Below are 22641 nucleotides of genomic sequence, written 5' to 3'. Positions count from 1 at the left end.
AACCGCTGATTTATGTCATTAAAAGGCGACGTTCTTTACCTGTTAAAAGACGACGTTCTTTGAATGAAGAAAAAAGAAAATTTAATATCAACTGGGAAAGTGAATACTTCGTAGTCGAAACAGACAACGATAGCATGCAATGTGGCAAATGCAAGAGTTGAAGCATCCTTTCGAGTTGCTCATATCCTTGGATCTGCTGGAAAACCTTTTTCAGACGGCGAACTTGTGAAAAGATGTATCATGGAATCAGTTAAATGCACTCACATATTTATGTGAGTCTACATTTTCCAAAATGAAATATCTAAAAAGTCAATATAGATCTCGGATAACGGATGCAAACTTAGAGTCATGTTTGCGCATAATGATATCTACCCTACCAGTGCATTTCAATAAGCTCGCAAAAAATACCAAAGATCCTGGCCGTCATTAGAATAACTTGTATAATACATTTCTTTTAATTAATTTTCCTTCTTTCTTATCTTTTGTCCATGAAATAATTATTTATTTTAATAATATGATGTCCCTGATGAACGAGAGCATTTCCTGTCCAAGAACTCATTCGGTCTCGATGACAATGGGCAACTTATGCGGTCACTTTTAATAATTAAAAAAATTACTATATTAATATCGAAAAAATAAGTGTGCGGCCGTGGAAGAGAAGGAAAAAAATGCTATGCGGCCGCAAACCCAAAAAGCTTGCGCACCCCTGATCTAAAGTTTCTGGATTTATACAATCAATTCCTCTGTTTTAGAGGCATCGTATTGTTTAAGGTCCCAAAAGTCCACATTCAGCAAGTTTTCTACCATAAAAGAGCCTTCAGTTTCCGATGTGGTAAAAACAGATACATGCCACCACAGTAATGCTCAGTATATAATGAACTACAATCTGTCCTGAGTATTACGTGAAACCTAGCAGTAACAAGAAAAACTGAATCAATATATTAAAATGTAAGAGAAACTGAAAACGTGACTCAAACACGGTCGTCTAAAGATTAGAAAACAGTTTACCGTGAAAGTCCCACCTGGTAGCCCTGGGATCCCTGTTACAAGAGCGGACATAAAATGAGTTGTCGAATGGGGCTTCCTGGAATCAGTAAACAAGGCAACGACCTTAGTTTGACATGAACTCAGCATTGACAAAATACTCAGACAAATCGAAGACACGGTAAGTGCCGGAGACCAGTCCTCTGTCAGAATAGAGAGACAAATATGTCCGTTGCTGTAGACGTGTGGATGAACAGGCACGTGTGGAGGAATAAACATTACCAGTGGTGGTTTAAACGGGTAACTCTCGTTGAAATTTAATCTTAGAATAAAATTTTCAGTGGCATAAATTGTGTTGATGGATCCAGTTATATTTACAGTCCAACAGTTGATGTTGTTCCAAATCTCATTAATGTTCAAGTCCAGTCCCTCAATTGGATTATCCATGAGAGATCTCAACTCCTTGTATAATCGTTTCTTTAAATGATCTTAATCATCTCACCGCAGCTGGGGAGCTTTCATCCATTATTTTGGTCTAACAAAACAAATGTATTTTAATTTTTTTATTGATAAATACAATTTTTTTATTAATAGTATTTAATCGATATATAACACAAAATCCAAATTTTCATAAAATACCACTATAGTTTAGTATCACGAATACTACATGGTCATTGTTTCACAGAAACATCGCGTAACATATATAAAGTTGAATTTTTCTCTGATGAATCCGTGGATGTCGATGCTCTCAAAGAGTACGTCTGACTCCACAATCCAGGCATTATCGGATGATCACCTTCGAATCACGAGATAAACCTACCCGAGTGTTCGGATAAAGACAGCCTGGCAGAATATGAACTTGAGCTTCGGTCACTTCTTTTGAAAAGCCTCCGGCTATCTCTAAATTTTTAAAACTTCTTAGAAGTTAGAATGATTAATGAACCTTTAAAACCTATTCTGCCCAGCAGTTTCCATCCTGTTGCCAGTAATTTAGAGACTTGTAGAAAAAATTATGACAAAACGAATCAACTATACCATTTACAACTCTATTTTGCAAATACGAAATTTAATTTGCGGTAGGTAAACTCATTTATGCAAGTAAGAAATGATTTTTGCGGTTAAGAAAGTCAATTTTGGAATCAAGAAAATTAATTTGCGGTCATGAAAATCGGTTTTGCAAGTGGGAAATTAAATTTGCGGCTAGGAAAATCAATTTTGCAAGTAGGAATATTACTTTAGTTAGCAGGAAATTCAATTTTGCAAATTCATTTTTTATAACCTTGACGCAACATTAATGCGTTTAAACAATATATATGAAGTATTTTTGCGTTTAAAATTAAACAAAATTGAGAAGCCTTCGAAAATTCACAAGAAAATGGTACAGAAGACATTTGCATAAACAGACAAGGAAGAGGACATTACGGAAAATATTCAATGGAAAAACGGAAATTGATCATAGACACACACGATAGAGATTGGCGCTCTTTATGCAGGTCTCTGGGAGTGAAAGAAAGGACCGCATATTATTGGATTAAAAATAAAAAAATTGAATTACTTCAATTGAGGATTGCAATTGAGGCAAAAGAAGTACTAATTCCATGGAGAGATATTACCCCTCAATTATTCGATGTGAAGATTTAACTGACAATTCAATTATTCGGTTCCTTGGGGAGTAAGGCAATCAGCTTCGTTCAGGAGATCGGGTCCCGCATGTTTGCTATCACAGGCGACGCCCGCGAATCAAAATGGTTTTTTGAGCGGATATCCCTTGCGATAGTACGCTCTAATTCTTTCTCGATCGCGTCGGCTTCCCGCCCATGAGACTTTCGAACACATGACCGACTTCTTTTTTTTGTATTCATTAATAAATCATTTCATTCTTTTTTGTAATAAAAATTTCTTGCAAAATAGAATTTCTCACTTGCAAAATTGGTTTTCATGACCGCAAATTTAATTTCTTGATTGCAAAAATGATTTTCCTAACCGCAATTCTTGACTGAAATTGACATTCTTTACTGCAAATTTAATTTCCAGATTGCAAAAATGATGTTCTCAGCTGCAAAATTGACTTGTAAATGGTATAGAAGAGAAAATGTGTTTATGCATCACCAATGAGACTTTCGAATAGGACGGAGCTGTAGTCTATAGTCTAAAATCAACAATTCAGAAGGCAATTGATTTCGAAGAAACTTTGTCATTCGATTACTTGGACATTTCCAAGGCATCTACCATTTAAATAAGTGGTTCTCAAACTTTTTTGTTTCACGTACTTCTGGCGTCTAAATAATTTTTCTCGTAACCATTATTGAATTTTAAACAATTAAGAAGAAAAGTTTTTTAATTAATGAGATCGATGACATTTTGTTAATCAACGTTGTTTATTAATCATATAAATTTTCAAATTTTATTGGGTACCCTCTACTGAATCTTACGTATCCCGGTTTGAGAACCACATATCTAAATGTTCCCGAAAAGATGTTACTCTGCTTAGCAAAGAAATATACATATTATTAGCTTAGAAGATTTTTGTCGTTTGGTATGAATGATTGTTTTGCCACTTGGGAAAAACTAAGACTGCCTATTGAATGCAATTCTGCAATCGCAATGGACATCTCGAATCTACACCAAACCGTACAAAGAATTGAATTAACGCATGGAACCAGGCAACTAACATGATTAAAAATGAGTAGCCAGTCCTTGAGCGGTGCTTGGCTAAACTCTTACCATTGTGAGATATCTGGTTGCCTCTCGACAATAATTTGTTTCATTCAAATGGAAAAGTGTCTGGTTTGGGAAGTCACGTACGTCAACTCCTTTTCCGCCCAGAACATACGTGATCACTCAAAAACCCTGGACCCTCATCTGAACGGGCCAGAGAGAAGAAATTTGGGAAATATGATGATGTTGAGAATGGCGAAGTTTTTCTCCTCCTGGCAGTCAAGACGTCTGGAATACAGGAACCTTCCACTTGAAGCCTGCTCCAACACAAGGGGTCACTTATGGAGATGATTACCCATCCGAGCAATGGTATCTGGCCGAGCGAGTCTCCCTGGGTATATTCAGAATTAATGCTCTGGATATCTCCCAATAATAAAACTAATCAAATAATCTTTTCATTTTGAATTATATACCTAATAAAATGTAGTCAATTTTAAGGGTTGAGTGTATTAAGATTTGAGAAATTATGCGAAATTTGTAAATTAAAGAATTTAAAGCTTTTAAGGTTTAGTCAAGTTGACAGAACTGCAAGGTTTTTTAAAATTAATGAACATCCAAATTTTTTAACATTAACAAAATACAATATTCAAAATCGACTAACTACGACTAAAAGGTGTTTGTCAAGAGCCTACGGGTCAGCTCTTTGACGTAGCGCTGCGTATGAAATGGCAGTTTCGAATTAATTAGAATTAATAGTTACTTACTCTCTTGTTCTTGAAGAATAAATTATGAAATTTGCATGTAGAGTGGATTGTTTGGCTGTTTTCGCAAAAAATTCCAATCAAAATTCTTTTCTAAAGCCATGATTCCCGAAGCTCATTTCTCTGAGAGGCAATTATGCTAAACCGAAAATAAGTTAACAATTATTCCCAAGAAGGGTAACCAAAATCGTCGCCAGACATCTCAAATTCCACGAAGCCTTTTTTTACACTCTAGTGCAGTGGTTCCCAACCTGGGGTCCGCGGAGCCAGTTTTGGGGTTCCGCGAAATTTATTATATTTATTCAATAATAGTTTTTAATTATTAAAATATATTGAACATCCACGCTTATATCTTGTTTCTCTTTTGAGTTAGTTGGTCAATTTTATAAGATTTTTAATGAGAAACAATAATTGCATAAGAGATTCCAAAAAATATTCAAAAAAGGTTTTTTTATAATTATAATTTTAGAAAAGAAAATATGATGAAAGCTACCTCTCATATGGGTTTTCTCAGAATGGATCTGATTTACCACATACGGCAGAATGTGTAATATGCCATCATATAATGCCTAACACATCTCTTGTTCCTGCAATATTTGGTTACAGAGACTTGCATATTTGGTTTCAATTTATGAAAAACTGAATAAATTTACATTATCACTACAAGGAAAATATCAGACAGTTTTTATTTTGAATGAAAAAGTAATGGCCTTAAAATGGAAAATCGAATTTTGGCGATCATCTGTAGATAATAATATTGCATGCTTTGCCGTTTTACAAGAGTATCTCGAAGAACCAAAATCATCATTGGACAATACAGTTCTTCAAGATGTTCATCAATTGAATATGAACATCTTATTGATTTGACATCAGAATCAGCGTCATATCAGATATATAAAAATGAATCCCTTTTTAATTTTTGGAGGGGATACATTTCAAAATATCCAGATATTTCAGAAAAGGCTATACGTAGACTATTACCTTTTCCAACGACTTACTTATGCGAGTCTGGGTTTTCAATATATACATCCACCAAAACAAAATATAGAAATAAACTTGATGCTTCCGCTGATATGAGGATACAGTTGTCAACAATAACTCCTAACGTTACACAACTATGCTATGATAAAAAATTACCTCAATGTTCACATTAAAATTGTTTTTGGTTATTACTATTATGTTTTAAGTGAAATTATAATAATTGAATTGGAGAGGTTCCGCAAAAAATAAATTAGCCCAAAAGGGTTCCGCGAGCACCTTAAGGTTGGGAACCACTGCTCTAGTGTACTTTAATACCAGAAACTAACCTATTATCTAGCAGAAATAAATTTATTTACTATGAGATTATACAATCTGGCCATGTGATGCTCACTTCAAGATAATAATCTCCCCGGTGACCTTATCGTAAACCACTCGGATTTCTTGTGCTAGACAACAATCAAAGTGGGTATTGTGGTATACACCTTAAAGTTGACAAACGAAAAATGAAATTAATGAAGCTGATTTTTCGAAACCACGCTAAACAATTAAACCACAATTGAGCATTTAAATAGAACGAAGAAATCATAAAATAATCAAATGGAATCATCATTGTCAAAAAGTATGATTAAGTAAATAATATCCATTTAGACAAGATATCCATCCGGGGAAGAATAATTATGGGAATTGGCACATTCTGGTGCCTTGCAGTGACGTATATGCAACGGCAAAACATTAACGTTGTTGTCGCACAAATAGTGTCAATAAATGCATCTGAAAAAAATGTTGAATAAATTCATGGTCAATTTAGATATTTGAATGGACTAACTTTCAAAAAGCTGTAGTCTTAATGTCATTTTACGCCGGATATTGTTTTACACAAATCATTGGCGGTGTCGCAGCAGAAAAATACGGTCCAAAAATCATTCTGCTTTTATCGATATCTGTATCTTCTGCCTTGACATTCGCAACTCCAGCCGCCTTTGATGCATCACCATATGTTCTTGTAGTAATCAGAATATTAACAGGAGCCGTACAGGTTGAATAGATTACAGTATGTCAGGGAGTATTTTTTCCTTGTTTTCTGATAATTGCTGCTAATTGGTTTCCTCCAGAATACAGAGTTTCTGCTATAGGACTAATGTTTCCTGGTCAGTTATAGATTTTCAATTATGTAGGGACGTATTTTGGTACTATTCTTTCTTTGTTTCTTGCTTCCGGACTTGCAAAAAACGTGGCATTGTGGAGAATATCTTTTTATATATTAGGCGAGTTAATAAAATGCTTATTTTAGGAATTATTGGAGTTATCTGGATCATTTTATGGATAATATTTGCTAGCGATGACCCTAAAACCCACAGATGGAGCACGAGTGATGAAAAATTCTTTTTGGCAATAAATGTCGAAAGAAAGCAGGTCACAAACATCAAAGTTTTCTAAATCATTTATAAACAACTAGAAAATACCAGTAATGAAGATGGTAAAGTCTATTCCTTTGATAGCACTTATGTTTTTTGCTTTTTCGTTCGGTTGGAGCTTCTTTCTTATTGTGACAATTGCCCCTTCAATGATGAAGGATTTGTATTACATTAGTATCAAAAATGTAACTAATTTTTGTTGTATTAAAGCAAACTTATATTACTTTCACGATTCCTTTGGTAACATGGATTGGAGGAACTATTGCTTGTATGATGTCCGACTTTTTTCAAAAAAAATATTCGATTTCTAAATTAAGAACAAGAAAAATTGCTGCTACTATTGGTTTGATGCATTTTATACAATTGACACAGCCCTGTTACCCGTGAGCATATTATTGTTATTTGCAACACTTATTCATCCTAATAAATACTATTACGGAGTCTTTCTGATTATCCTTGCTTGTTTTTTCTCAGGGACTTTTGTTCCAGTAACGATGGGTAATATTGGGGATATTGCTCCTCAATATTATGGCATCATTTCTGGAGTCGGCAATACTGTGGGAGCAATTTCTGGTCTCATTGCAATTCAGACATCGTATCAATTCGTTTCAGATACTGTAAGTGACAATTTTTTTTATAAAATCGTTATAGCATAATCCACGGGAATGGCAAAATGTATTTTTATTAATGCTGGGAATACATCTTGTCGGATTGATTGTTTACCTTGTTTACGCAGGTGCAACAATTCAAGAATGGGCAATTCAAAAACCCGAGGATAATCAAATTTCAGAGCTATAAACTCTTAAAAATCACAAAATTAACTTTATTAATAAAAAGATACTAATTATTTGCCTAATAAGTTCTCGGGAGCTGAGTGGTTTAGTATCGGCTCTTGTTTTCTAATGAAAGGTTCTCTTTGTGCGGCTGGCACACGCGAAACCTCAGTTACCTAAGTTCCTCTAATTTTGCATCGCGCTTATTGTTTTTGTTGTTATAAGTTTTTTGGAAGTGTTACAGTTGTTCCAACAAATTGGAATAGCTGTCGTTTGCGGCAATGCATACTTCATCCTGCATGCAACTGGAAATGCCTTTTGACCGTGCTCTTTTTTTCTAAATTTACTTTTGTTTGATAAAAAAACTAATTTCCGAGCCTTCAAAGTGAACAAAAGATTGAATTCCACACCTCTCTCACTTTTCTGACTCTTTAGATTTTTTAAATGTAGTTCAGCGCCTCTCGCTGACTAAATGCCAAAAAAGACTCTCCTTGGTCCTCTTAAGAACAGTTGGCTGCATATAAGCCTGTAAATACTTAGCTAAACCTAACTATTTTATTTACTCCTTGTGGTATTCGGAACGACATGGACTTTAAACTGGTGCATTAGCCCTGGCTCGTTTGCAATAAAGTTATATTTCATCCTTTCCTTCCATTGTCTCCAAACTTCATAAGCGCGTAATGTCCACCTCCACGAAAACAATCTCCCAGGTGACCTTATCGTGAAGCACGATATCGGGTTTGTTGTGCTGGACAACAATCGAAGTGGATATTGAGGTATCCACCTTAATACACACCTTTGAGTTCTCACAAACCGATTTCTGGACCACCTCAACCCATACTTATTACAAAGAAAAAAATAGAGGGACCTCACCACCTCGTTATGCTTCCATGTATAATCATTGTACAGAATACTCCCGCATTGCGTGGCTAAATGTTAACCACATTGCTATAATAAATATTAATTTTTATTAGCTTTCATCAAATTAATGAAATTGGCACGTCAAGAAAAATTGAATTCACTCCGGTCGGAAGGATGGATCACGACATATTAAACTGCTGATTGGTTTCTCTAAACCAGGGGTGTCAAACATGCGGCCCTCAGCGTACTTTGCCAAACATAAGTGCGGTCTGATTTAATGGCTATAAAATGCAAAAAATTATTTTTTATTTTTTTACATTTAATTAAAATTTTTAATTGTATTTTTAAATCGTGTTTGTTAATGTCACGTGCTTCTTCTTGAATAAAAAAGAAACGCTCTTTGAAAGATGAACGGAGAGTGTTTCAAGATAAATGGGAACTTTTCTATTTTTGCACAATGGTTGATGGAAAAATACATTGTTTGATATGTAACAAGTTTATCGCTATACCGAAAGAATACAACCTAAAGAGGCATTATCAATCTAATCATCTATCATACAATTATTTCGAAGGTATTAAGTTGCTTATTAACCAAGAAGGTCCAATGCGTGTTTCAATGCTAAATGAATTGCGAAAAATTTATCTGCGTTACAAACTCTTCACAAAGTTGTTAAAAGATTTAAATAATTTTATTTATGGAGATGAAAGGGCAAAACACAGACGAAATGAAAAGTCAATCTTGGATCAAACATTTGGCATTTGCAGTGGATATTACCACACATATGAACGACCTTAATTTAGAATTGCAGGGCAAAGACAAGCTCATAACTTAGTTGTCAGATCATATCAAGTTTTTTATTTCGAAAATAAAATTATGAAAGTTTCAGCTATTAAATGAAGATTTATCTTATTTTCCTACGTGCAAAGAGCTCAGGAGTACTGTTGATGCAAATAATGTAATGAATTTTTCTCAGTATGAAAAACAACTAGAATCGTTGTTAAAGGAATTTCAAGAAAGATTTAATGATTTTTCGTCTTTTGAACAACAATTTTCATTATTCGCATCACCATTCTCTTTTAATGTTTCCAATGTAGATGAAAGTTTACAAATGGAACTATTGGAAATACAATCAGATTCTATACTTAAAGCTAAATATTTGGAGGTTGGAATACCTGCTTTCTTTTCATATCTTCGAAAGTTTGCGACAAAAATCATTGCTATGTTTGGTTCGACATTTGTGTGTGATCAGCTTTTTTCAGTTATGAAAATGACAAAAACTGCTCAAAGAACAAGACTAACTGATGAACATTTATCCTCTTTAATAAAAGTCGGAACTACACGAATAGTTCAGCCTGACATATCAAAAATTGTATCTAAAAAAAGATGTCAATCCTCTGGAAGCAGCTCTCACCAAAATTAAAGGGCGATAATTCAATAATTTAGTTTCTCTTAATAATAAATATCAGAACTAATCTTCCCTTAATGAGAAATTATTATAAATGCGGCCCTCGAAGCGAAATTGTTACAAAATGCGGCCCTCAAAGCGAAATGAGTTTGACACCCCTGCTCTAAACCATCATATTTTTTAAAGTTCAAAAATTCATGCTGTGATTTCAATAATATGACTAAGCAGGTCATTCCACAGCATAAAACTCTAATTGACAACCAGCCACAATAAATGTCATAGTGCTTAATGGACCCAGTTTTTATTTAAAAAAATAAAAAGCAAAAAAATGTGGCGAGGTCCCTTTTGACTATAAATAAATATTTGAAACAGTCATTTTCCGTACAAGGAGTTATCCAAAGAATACGTCTTAGAGAAATAAGATTCCCAGTTTCTCGTATTATTTTTTACATGGAATGTGGCAGAGGCAGACACTTGGAATCGAACCCAGGACCAATGAGATTAATCGCAGATAAAAAACCACTCGACTTTTTAATTTAATTAAAAAAATTCGGTAAAGGAAATATTATCGTATGGGGTGCCATATACATAAATGATTCAGTAATTTGGTTTGGATAAAAGAGAAGATAGATGGAGCTTTGTATGTTAACATACTAATGCATAATCTTATCTCATTTCTGAACAAAATCGAAATCAAGATCATATTTACCAACAAGACAATGATCCGAAATATACTTCGGCAATAGCAAGGCGCTTTTTTCAAGTAAATAATATTGAATTGCTACCATGGCCTACACCAGTGATTCTCAACTGTGGTGCATGTGCACCATTTTTGGTACATGGAAAATACTCGAATGGTGCATGGAAAAAAAAATTGGTACATGGTATTATTTTTTTTAATATTTTTTTATTATCAGTAATTAGTACATTACGATGGTTAATTATTATCATTTGATACCTATAAATACTCGTGTCAATCACATGTCTGGTGGTAATTCATGTACGCCTCGGATTTATCGTAAAGAATATCTGAAATATGGATTTATCCCTTCCAGTGGAAACAAATCAAGGGCTTTTTGCATGATCTGCAAAATTTCTTTGGCCAATAGTTCAATGAAATTATCAAGATTAATACACCATTTGAGGACTAGAGATCCAAATCTAGTCGGATCTTCGCTTGAATATTTTCAAAATATAAAAAACAAGATTGATGAACCTACCACTCTTCAAAAGTTAATACTCATCATGCTCTTGCGCGAAAAAGTATTCCTTTTAACCTATTTCATAGATGGGTTACTTGCATCCTACAAAATTGCCCATATTGTTGCTAAAAATAATGCTACATGGCTTTTTTCTTGCTGTGGAATTTCCTCTTTATCCCGAGGCTAACATGCATCCTCCGTTCTTCGCCTTGTTTCGTGGCTCCCGATGCTTTACTTGCAATCGACAATCTTATCCTCACCTCGCTGGTATCCCATCTCAACACGAGACTAACTGGCGTCGGTCTTACCCGTGCGTGCCTACCTATACGTTTCGGGGGGATCGGGATTCGCTTCTGCAAGGACCTAGCCTTGCCTTGCTATCTCTCTTCGACCTCAGCATCCAGGAATTCGGTCTGCTCGGTTCTTTTTCCCTCTCTCGAACTCAACGAGCTTTCCGAATTCTCATCAGCCTCGCGCATTTGGTCGTCACTCGGTCTGGTTTTTCCGACGATCCCTTCAGTCCAAAAGAACTGGGACAAAGTCTTTTGCTCAGACACTCTGTGCAAACTCCGGTCAAAGTTGGACCAAGTCCAACTGGCATCTCTCAACTGCGCTTGCCAGCCGCATACTGGAGACTGGCTCAATGCACTCCCTACCCCTAGTACGGGACATCTCTTGGACGACGAATCCTTACGGATTGGTGTCTGCTTACGCTTGGGCCTGGACATCTGTCAGCCCCACCCATGCCGGTGCGGGTCCACGATCTCTCCGAACGGTTTGCACGCCCTCTCGTGCAAGAAGAGTGCTGGCAGAATTCCTCGCCACACTCACCTCAATGACGTCGTGAAAAGGGCACTAGAGTCGGCAGGTTTCCCCTCCACTCTAGAGCCAGTCGGTCTCTGCCGGAGTGATGGAAAGCGTCCTGACGGGATGACTACCTTCCCTTTCAGGGAAGGCAAGTCCCTGATTTGGGACGCAACTTGTGTTGACTCGTTCTCCGCGTCGGTGTTACTCAAGTCCATCAGTAACCCGGGTTCCGCCAGTGCTCAGGCTGAGGAGGCTAAGAGGTCGAAGTATGGAAATATTTCGGACTTCGAAACATCTGAGTTTGTCCCCCTCGCCTTCGAAACATCTGGAATTGTCGGCAGGTCTGCGACTCGCCTTCTTGCCGACATTGCCAGGAGAATCGCCAAGAAGACCAACGACCGGAGGGTGACGAGCTGGCTCTTCCAGCGAATCTCGGTCGCAGTGCTCCGCGGAAACTGCCACTCGATACGCAGTGCGGCGACTTTGAGCTGACCTCCAGGCTCTTTATTAATTCGTGTATAACTTATTCCCCATTAATTAGAAAATTAAAGTAATTACTTAATAAAAAAAAAATAATGCTACCCATGTTTCGGGTGAATCGTTAATAATACCTTCTCTCGCAGTTGTTTTACAAGATATGTTGGGACATAATGAAGATGAATTAGCAAGATCGATTTCCAAAAATAAAAAATATATTTATTATTTAAATTGGATTTTTGCTAAATTGAATGAAATTTCCTTGAAATTGCAGGGAGATTTTGTAACTATGTTTGACGTCAGAGTTACAATAATTACATTCTGTGAAAAGTTAAAGAATTATAGACATAACTTTGAATCAGGCAAATGCGATTTTCTATATCCAGTATGTAAAGCATTTAATCAATTTGATATAAAAATTTTTGTTGACCATCTAATCGAAAATATTGGCATCCAATTCCATTTTTAAGGTTAAATTAATCAGAAATTAATCGGCCAGCAAGCCGGATGGAACAGCTGTTCCCACGCACAACGGCCAACAGGATCCTTTGGATTAGGAATGTAAATTCCCTAGGATCTTTGGAGCGTAATAAACAATACTTTATTTAATGTTTTAAATCAGTAGAAGTTATTTTTTAGATATTGTTTCATAGTAAACCATCTAATTAATTTGGAAAAGGAAATGACAATCAGATTTGAAGACGTGATTAATATGGAAATACCAAGATGGATGATAAATCCTTTTTTGACTAGCACTGAAGAGGTGCAAATGGATTTGCAAGATGAATTTATTCGTATTTTTTATCATATTATTTTTTATAGAAATTAAATATATTTATTCTTACAAGATTTTGTTTGAAACCAGGGTTTGACTACCTTTTGGCGAAAAATGGAATTTAAAGACAAATTTTCAAAGATTTGGGAACAAATAATTAAAATTTTATTATGTTTTCCAACAGCATATCTTGTGGAATCGGGATTCAGCGTAATAAACAGAATATTGAGCGATGAACGTAACAGCTTGATATTCACTCGCAAGGAGATGTCAGATTATTTTTAACACGCTTGGATCCTGATATTCAGGAACTAATTAAAATGCATGAAAATCAAGGCTCTCATTAAATAGTTAAAAAAAAATTTTAAGTCAATAAAATTAATTAAAAAATTAAATAAGTCTTAGTTTCCTTGGTACACGAAATAACTTGGGTTGGTACACTGACGTTTTTTTTGGTACACCAAAAAAAAAGTTGAGAATCACTGGCCTACACAAAGCCCAGATTTTAACCCTATATATAATTTTTGTGCCTCTATTAAAGACAAAATAAAGGAAGAGAATTTGTGAAAAAAACATTTATTTGCAGAAATATCATCTATTTGGAATGAACTTAAAATAGAATAAGCAAAAAGTCTTATTAATAGCATGCCAGGCCGAATACTAGATGTAATTAGAGCTAATAGAGGGCATAATAGATATTAAATAAATTTGTTCAGTTTTTTGGGTTCTGAATTATCAATGAATGAAAAACCTGTATAAATAAAATATTTTTTAGAAAAACAAAAAAATAAACAATACTTTATTTAATGTTTTACATCAGTAGAAGTTATTTTTTAGATATTGTTTCATAGTAAATTCGTGAGAAAATGCTTGTTCAGTTTTTATTTTTGCTGACTGTATTTCTTTATTAGATTTCCCATTCTTTATTTCTCCAGAGTGAAATTTATAATATTCATTTATCGCGTGATAGATAGAAATGACTAATCTGGAAATATCTTTTTTAATCTATAAAGGTAATTGGACCAAATTTGGCTATTTTGCTTAGTAAAATTAAATTTAAATATTACACAATTGCAAGCTTCATGGACAGGAAGCCGACGCGATCGAGAAAGAATTAGAGCGTACTATCGCAAGGGATATCCGCTCGAAAAACCATCTTGATTCGTGGGCGTCGCCTGTGATAGCAACATGCGGGACCCGATCTCCTGAACGAAGCTGATTGCCTTACTGCCCAAGGAACCGGAAGTCTCAACCGCGAATGGAAGGAATTGGAACTTCTCCGTAAGTGAGGTACTTCCGCATCTTTTACATTCCGCGGTTGCGACAATAGATTCAGGGGATATAAAAATCCCAAAATTGCTATTAATCCGGTGGCTATTAAGCGGCGCACAACGTGGACGGTTGCTTAAAACTACCTTGTCCAATACTTTTGCGTTAAAAATCAGTTTTATTAATTAACATTTTCCCTTTGGGTTATACAACAGTGTAAATAGTGTCCGGATTTCCATTCCAGTTATGGGGGCTCTGACGAAATATACTTATTTGCTCTTTGAGAATAATTTATTAAACTATTAATTACAGTTAGATTAGATATTATTTGGCAGTTATAAAAATAGACTATTGCCTAGAAACGTAATGATCGAATCTAACTACTCTCTTTTAAAATACGATAGTCCATACGTGGTGATAAAATCAACGGAGAAAATATCTGGAAAGGTATCAAAAATGTTAATACCAAGTCGAAACAATGTAAAAGTAATAATTCTGGAGTTGAATTTCCTGATATAAGCAAAAAAATAACTGCAGCTGATAGACAAATATTTCAAACTGAAGAAATTTTGAATTCAATTTTACCTCCTCGGTATATAGATATTGAGAAAATAAAACTCAGAGAATGGAGAGAAAATAACGAACTTTGGATCCAACAAGTTTCGAATGAAGCAGCAAGCAGGTTGGACGTTATCAATCTGCAAGAAGATCTTAACCAAAGACTGGAAGAACGACAAGGTCGTAAAACTGGAATCTGCCCCATTCGGCGCGAATTGTTTTCTCAGACTTTTGGTTATTAAGAAAAATTTTGAATTTAACAGACGAATTAATAAGACAGGGGACAATAATCTGTCCTGAAAGAGGGCTACTTCTATTAAGAGTTCGGGACGAAATTAAAATGACGATGGCAGCCTATCAAACACTATACGAAAGTAGTATTGCTTTCGGGATGCGAAAAACATTGGAAGCCGATAGTGGTAAAGTAGAAAACGACCAAAAAGTTGAATTTGTATTTAAGACTTTTAGATTACGGACTTAGAATGCCAAAAACGACAGTTAGAGCGTTTAGTGAACGATTTGAAGGCTCGCAGTGAACAAACGGAAAAACGTGCTGGCGAGCAGCGGCAAGTGGAAGAAAAAAAGCATCAGGAAGAAATCCAATTTTTAAAAAGAACTAACGTTCAACTTAAGGTAGCACATACCATTATCTACTTCAAAGGCTCAACTTGAAGGAATTATTAGTCCGAAAAAATAATCAATCTTTACTAACGATTCATACTAATTAATTAGGGACATTAAAAATATATAATTGTTTTAAATGTGTTATGATGAATTGATCTATAGAGCAGAGGTTTCCAAGCTTTTTTTACGCGCCTCCCTTAGAGAAAAAGTACAATCTTGCGCCTCCCTTTATATTCCATAATATAATACAATTATTATTTTATCAAAACAATTTTTAAAACAAAAAGTTAATGAGATAATTTTTTTTCCATCTTGGCGCAAAGTTTTTCAAATCTTGGTGTCATCGCAGAGAGTGCTACTCTTAGCTCATTAGTCACTACTAAACGAGTTCGATATTTAGATTTATTGCAGCTAGTGCAGAAAATCCAGTTCGCATAAATATGAAGTAGCAAATGGCAACAAACTTTCATTGCTTTATTCGACAAAATTTCATATTCCGTTCTTACATTCAACCAAAAAGAAATTAGCGGTTCTCTCTCAAATTTTGTTTCAATAATGTATCGCATGACAATTCTATCAATTTTCTTTTCAAAAGTTGTCAATGCAAATGATTATCTTCTTCATCAATAAATGGATTCTGTATCCATTCGAACATTTACAGTCGAGATCTTTAAAATAGTGAGCAAAATGCTTCAACAAACAATCCAAATGTTCAGCAAATATGTCTTTGTTTGCTTCAATGTTCACTATGGCGCAAAAGGTGTTTAAAAGTGGAAACATGTCATAGATATTTTTTGTAATATTGATTTCCATAATACCAATTTTTTCATGTTCAGAATGATCGTTTCAAAATGTTTTTTAATTTGCATGGGCCTCATACTATCTGCTGCAAGAGTTTAGAAGGCAAAGCAAAACAGAGGGGTTTTTCCATAGAATCACAAAGATACGTGTGAATCCAACAATAAGTAAGATGGAAGTATTTTCTTGTCTTTGGAGTGTATTGATTATATTCCAATCATTTGTTTTTTGAACCATCGTCAAAATCTTTATTAACGTGAATTTTCTTTTGCAACACTCAAGAATTTATTCATGTGTTAAAATTATTTAATTGTCTAATAAATTAATAAATTTTTGAAAAAATATAATTTTAATTAATAACTCTTATTATCGGAATATAGTCACGTTTTTACATAGATATAATTTTCTAAAAAATGTTTCTGAAATACTTTTCGCGCCTCCCTTGACACGAGTCAACGCCTCCTAGGAGGCGCGCCTCCCCATTGGAAACCTCTGTTATAGAGTTCCCGGGTTTGACGTCGTTAAGACATCTTAATAAAATGATATACAGTTTCTTGAAATTAGAATATTTATAAGATTTTCAAAGAAAAACTAAATATGAATTTTGAATCATTTTTTTTGTCGAGGAGTGTAATGTGTGTCTGCGCGCGTATTCAAATTGGCAAAATACAGATAAATTGTCAAAATCCTTTTCCCCGAAAATGATTCTCTAAAAATCTTCCACCTAAAAAACTAACATATCAAAAATATCCTCAATGATGAGGCTTTTAAAACCTTTCCGCTAAAAAAATAAAAAAATATTTTCCGAATTTTGGTTAAAATAAACAACAAGCATGTAGTCGACTCACATGATGAGGTCTTTTAAACCTTCCAGCCAAAAAACTAATTTTCTGCATTTTAATTAAAATGAAGTGGTTGAGGTGGTGACGTCCCTCTATTGCACACATGTCTTATTCATGCACTCAATCTTCCCTGTTTTCCATTGGATCATTCAATGTAAGAGGACTAACATCCGCATTAAAAAGACAAAACCTATTTAAAACGATATGGAATCTCTGTATGTTGTCTGCAGGAGACCAAAGTCCCCAATGGCCTTGATGAAACGATTAACGGGTACCGACTGCTGCTGCCGTCAGACTGCCGACATTACGGGATGGCCTTCGCAGTTCGCACGGACGCAGATGTGGTAACTCATAGAGCGTGGAAAATCAACGACAGAATTGCCATCCTTCAACTACGCCTTGGAAACAATCGCAAAACAACCGTATCGATAATCAATGTATATGCACCGACCACAATGAGGGTATCCGCCAACGCAGAGGAACTCGACGATTTCTACTCCTCCCTATCATCGGCTTATTCATCACTGTCCAGCTCCTACATGCTCTTTATAGCTGGGGATTGGAATGCCAAAGTGGGAAAAAAGCTTGAAGAATCGAATTGTTGACACGCTCGAGGGTTCAGAAATCTGTCTGGGGAGGCACTCATACACTTGTGTGAATCATTCGGTCTGTTCCTCTGTAACACGGCATTCCGACATTCAGCTCGACATATTACGACGTGGACAGGCCAGAGGAGAGACTGCTATGGAAATCTTGTTCACATATTTAACCAAATCGACTACATACTATGCAGACAAACACAGAAGGCGTTACTCACGGACTCCCGTACGTACAACGGCATGATTACCTCGAGTGATCACCGGCTGCTGGTGGCACGCCTCATTCTAAAGCGACGCTTTGGAATCTCTGGAGTACTTGCAGCTCGCACACAGGGCAGGAACTTTGCCGTGGAGACCTATGTGTTCCAGACCATACTCGTATAAAGTATGGCGAGAAAATACTCAAACTGTTGGACAATATCGACTCGAATGCGCCTCCCGGACTACTATGGAAGCATATTTCGATCAGAGTTAAGAAGGCCGCACAGACGGTACTGGGAAATCGTCCAAAGGGATTCAAGGGGACTTTTGACAAAAAAATAGACAAACTTGCAAAAGAACAAAGGAAACTCCGTCTCCTAATTGAATCGCCAAACTCGACCGGCCTCGTTGATTTTCTTAAAAGAAAACGCAACGAAATTAAATACAGAATAAAGAAAAGGTTCAAAGAGCTAGCTAGGCTTACACTAGATAACCTGGCAAAGGACATCGACCGATACAAAAATGGAGCAAAAATGTTCGCTGCAGCCAAGAAACTATCCCGGAATACCAAACCGGAGAGAATTGTAATCTTCGATGATGCGGGAAAGACCATAATCGATGACCAAGAATCAGCAAACAAAATTGCTGCCTTTTACAAAGGACGACTAAATATCAACGACCACCTGGAACCGTTTGAAGGAACACCCAGAGGACTTAATAAAGACATCACCCGCTATGAAGTCCTTTCAGCCTTGAGCAAGCTGAAAAATGGCAGAGCTTCGGGACCAGACAACGTGACTGCAGAGTTATTAAAATACGCGCCGGACAGAGTGGTTGAGTTGATCTGCACAGTCCTGATCAGGACGTTCAAATGTCACAGCCCATTTGATGCGTGGAATGCCACTTTAATCCCAATCCAGAAACCTGGAAAGGAGAAAGGAAATCTAAACAGCCTACGCCCGGTTACGCTAATGAATACGCTAAGGAAAATACTCTCACTTGTTGTGCTGGATCGTATTTCAGGACCAGTAAATAAGTTCCTAAACCCGAGTCAAAGTGGATTCAGACCTGGAAGGTCGACAGCAGACGTAGTATGGAGATGACTGTGTGCAATGTGCCAGAAACACAAAGAAGAAATCTCAATCCTTGGAATTGATCTATCCCGTGCTTTCGATGCAATCAACCGCAAAAAGCTGATGCATGTATTGGAAGGCATCCTAGATGGGGATGCATTACGTATGATCAGATTCTTACTCGCCAACACATCGCTATCCGTGCGTGTGGGAAACTATACCTCGATGAAGTTTAAAACCGACACTGGCGTACCTCAGGGCGACTCGTTATCTCCGGTTCTATTCATAATCTACCTGGAGGCAGCCCTAAGACCTCTTCGGAGAAATAAATGCTTTACCAACGTGATGGAAGTAATTTACGCTGACGATATTGACTTCGTCTCCCGAGATCAGGACTCACTGGAAAACTTATTAAAAGTGATCCCTCATTCGTTGAAGGACTGGTCCCTTGTAATAAACCCTGACAAAACGGAAAGAACTACCATATCCCGCCTGGGGACGAGAAACGAGGAGAAGTGGAGAACATGCAAGAAAGTTGGATCTCTCCTTGTGGACTCGGAGGACGTTATCCGAAGAAAAGTGCTGGCTGTTGCATCCTTCAAAAAAATGTGGACGATCTGGATGAGGCGCAAGTACATAGGAACCCGCCTTCGAATTCGGCTGTACAACTCCTTTGTCGAACCAATCTTGCTTTACAACGCGGGGACCTGGGGCCTAACCGCTAAAGAACTGGAGCAGCTCAACTCTTTCCACAGAAAACAGCTACGACTACTCCTGGGAATTCACTGGCCAAAAAAGATGACCAATAATGAACTCTACAGAATCACCCATACATCCGAGATTGCAAAGAAAGTGACTTCCATGAAGTGGATGCTCTTTGGACATGTCCTAAGAGCCTCGGAAATGACGCCGGCCAATCAGAACATGGAATCCTACTTCTGCTCATTAAATAAAACGGCATATAGGGGCCGACAAAGAACAACATTACCGACTACGCTCGACCATGATCTCACGTCGATTGGAAGGAAACTGAAATCGGCCGATGATCTGTACGAACTGAGATACCTCGCACGTAACAGGGGAGCGTGGATACGACTAACAGAGCGTATCCTGAGTCGGATGGCAAAAGTGGAATCTTAATTAACTTTTTGATTCCGCGAGATTGCTTTAATAATAATTAAAATGAACAAAGTGAATATTCTGTCACGCATGATTAAGTCCCTAAAACCTTCCAGATTTTCTCTTTAAAATTAAATGCCAAATATCATTATCGACTATGAATCAAAATTAAAGCTATTATTAAATTTGACCTTGATAGAGTGCGGAATTAACAGATTGCCGACTTTGAATAGAGTGTGCAATTAACAGATTTTTAAAACAACTCGAAACGCGTTTTAATAATTTTAAACATGTATTTTCGTCACCAATGAAAAAAGAAGTTGCAACTGCTCCACACGTATCGAAACCTCTTGGAATACGGTCAGATGTACAACTTACCGCGAAAAATCGAGATTTTGACACATTTGAGTAAAAATTTCTATTATCTCAAAAGGCGAGCCTTGTAGAAAAATCTTTGAGAGAGCATTGGCTCTGTGCATGAATATCACTTGCATCGGTTTCACCATATTTTTTGAAAGAATTATTAAAATAATTATTACAAATAAAAATTGTACCTATTTCAAATAAAAAAGCATATTCATCTTGCTGACGTGTCACAAATTCTTCATTAGATGCTCCTTTTAATTTTTCTTTTTTCCAATGCAATTTTAATTAATGAACGAATGCAGATGCTTTCAGATCTAAGTGAGTAATACAAAACAATTTTCAAGTGAAGCAAATTTATACCGAGAGAATCGGAGAAATCGAAAAGACAGTGAACTACATTCACTCATTAAGTCGACCATATGCTAAAGCAATGTTAAGGAATGCGACACTATCACTCCACCAAGTTACTCATATAATTATTTTTCAGGATCTCCAGAATTTTTTTCACAGCACTGATTCTCTCCAGTACATGAGAGAGGAGGAATTTCAGAAAAGTAAGGAAATCGAGTTTTTTGATATTTTGATATTCTCAACTCGTGTTTGATCTACTTTTATCAATCATATCTGATTCTAAATTTCCCTCAGATGACGATTCCATTTATTGATCATGAATATGCCTCACTACTGAGGGAAATGTCATCACTCATCAGAATGACTGATTTTGGAACAACAAAAATTATTAAATTATTGGATTCTGTTTTTATTTAACTTTATGTTAAAGGCTGATGGCTATTTGGAAGAGAATGTCATGAATCGTATCAAAATTGACGCTGAAAAACCGTATCATATTCCTGAACTGAAAAAACCTACAAGGCCCAGAGATTTAAATTTCACAAAAATTAGAGGACCTTTGATATCGACTCCCTTTGATTTGTGATTTAATTTAAAACTTTATTTGATGGAATTTTATTATTACAGCAGAAAGATCATTAAATAGATTAAAAAGTAAATAAAAAAGTAAAGCTGATAGTGCCTCATATAACCAAATCTTTTGTCTGAATGTTTTGAAGTAAACTTTGTTTTAAATGGTATAAATTGGTCTAAAAACTCTCGTTAAAGCAGTTCAATTCTCCCATCACTATTTTCCCCACCAAAAGAACCTTGTCTGTTTTATTTTTTTGATAGACTTATGCTTAACATGCTTAAAATAAAAGAATATTTTAATCACCTAAAACTGAAATCCAGATAAAACTGAATTCAAATCACAGGGAATACAAGTTGGGTGATACAAATCATTTATTGTCATATGAACCCGCAATAAGTTCATATTTTTAACATGGTTGTTGTTTCATTAATCAATCGGCAATTTTCTGTATCATTTGACATTTTTAACTAATTTTATGTTGATAGCGGGAGTCTTCATTTATTAATCAAATTAATAGCCGTGTTTGATTATACATGGTGTAACACAAAACAAAAAAATTAAATATAGTTTTTAATTCAAGCGTCTGGTCTCAGTCGATTCTCCTACTTAAGCCAGAGCCAATTTCTTTGATGGGGACACTGTCCATGTTTGTGGTCGTTCTCAAGTTTGACTCAATGACCTTGCTCAACAAACTCTCCTCCGTTGTTCCATTTGTTAACCGAGTCTTTTGGGGCTGTTCCGGCGGATCATTTCAAACTTGTTATGCACGGATACTCTCCAATGTTTTCCGAATAACCACCTACTAAATGTAATCTCGTATGGGTCCTTTGAGATCGATTGAGTCGCAGTGATGTTTATAGAATTTACTCACAACACCGATCCATGTTATTAATCAATGGTATTCTAGTTATCCTGGCTTTGTGAATTATTCCCAGTTCACTGGCAGCCGGGTCGTACTTATGGGGCATTTCCACCTTAACTTGTTACAGGTCATCCAAATCTCTATGAGCGTGATTTTTTTTACTTTGTCGAGTACGAAGATTTTTGGCTTGTTGTTTTTGACTTTCTTATCCGTATTTATTCTCGTGTTGGCGCGGATCTCCACAGAACTATTCGCAGCCATTGAGTGAACATAGTGGGTTTCCAACCTACTGGATTTTTATTTTT

General features: G+C 36.1%; 2 protein-coding genes across 2 annotated transcripts; both read left to right on the top strand.

Annotated features, from left to right (window-relative positions):
• Positions 1-9392: 9392 nt before the first annotated feature.
• On the top strand, positions 9393-9854 carry LOC115231642 (general transcription factor II-I repeat domain-containing protein 2B-like). Its single transcript, XM_029801619.1, has one exon. The coding sequence runs from the start codon at positions 9393-9395 to the stop codon at positions 9852-9854; it is 462 nt and encodes a 153-aa protein (XP_029657479.1).
• Positions 9855-19103: 9249 nt separating this feature from the next.
• Positions 19104-20204, top strand: LOC115231641. The gene has a single exon (XM_029801618.1). It carries the CDS (start codon positions 19104-19106, stop codon positions 20202-20204), a length of 1101 nt encoding a protein of 366 aa, XP_029657478.1.
• Positions 20205-22641: the final 2437 nt, after the last annotated feature.

This window comes from Octopus sinensis, unplaced genomic scaffold, assembly GCF_006345805.1.
Source record: "Octopus sinensis unplaced genomic scaffold, ASM634580v1 Contig18746, whole genome shotgun sequence".
Lineage (NCBI taxonomy): Eukaryota > Metazoa > Mollusca > Cephalopoda > Octopoda > Octopodidae > Octopus > Octopus sinensis.
The sequence above is the reverse complement of the archived record's forward strand: the minus strand, read 5'-3'. Positions and strand labels throughout refer to the sequence as shown.

Bases quoted from the DNA above. Each gene is read 5' to 3' on its own strand.
- LOC115231642 (XM_029801619.1), top strand. From the start codon at position 9,393: ATGAATTTTTCTCAGTATGAAAAACAACTAGAATCGTTGTTAAAGGAA.
- LOC115231641 (XM_029801618.1), top strand. From the start codon at position 19,104: ATGTGCCAGAAACACAAAGAAGAAATCTCAATCCTTGGAATTGATCTA.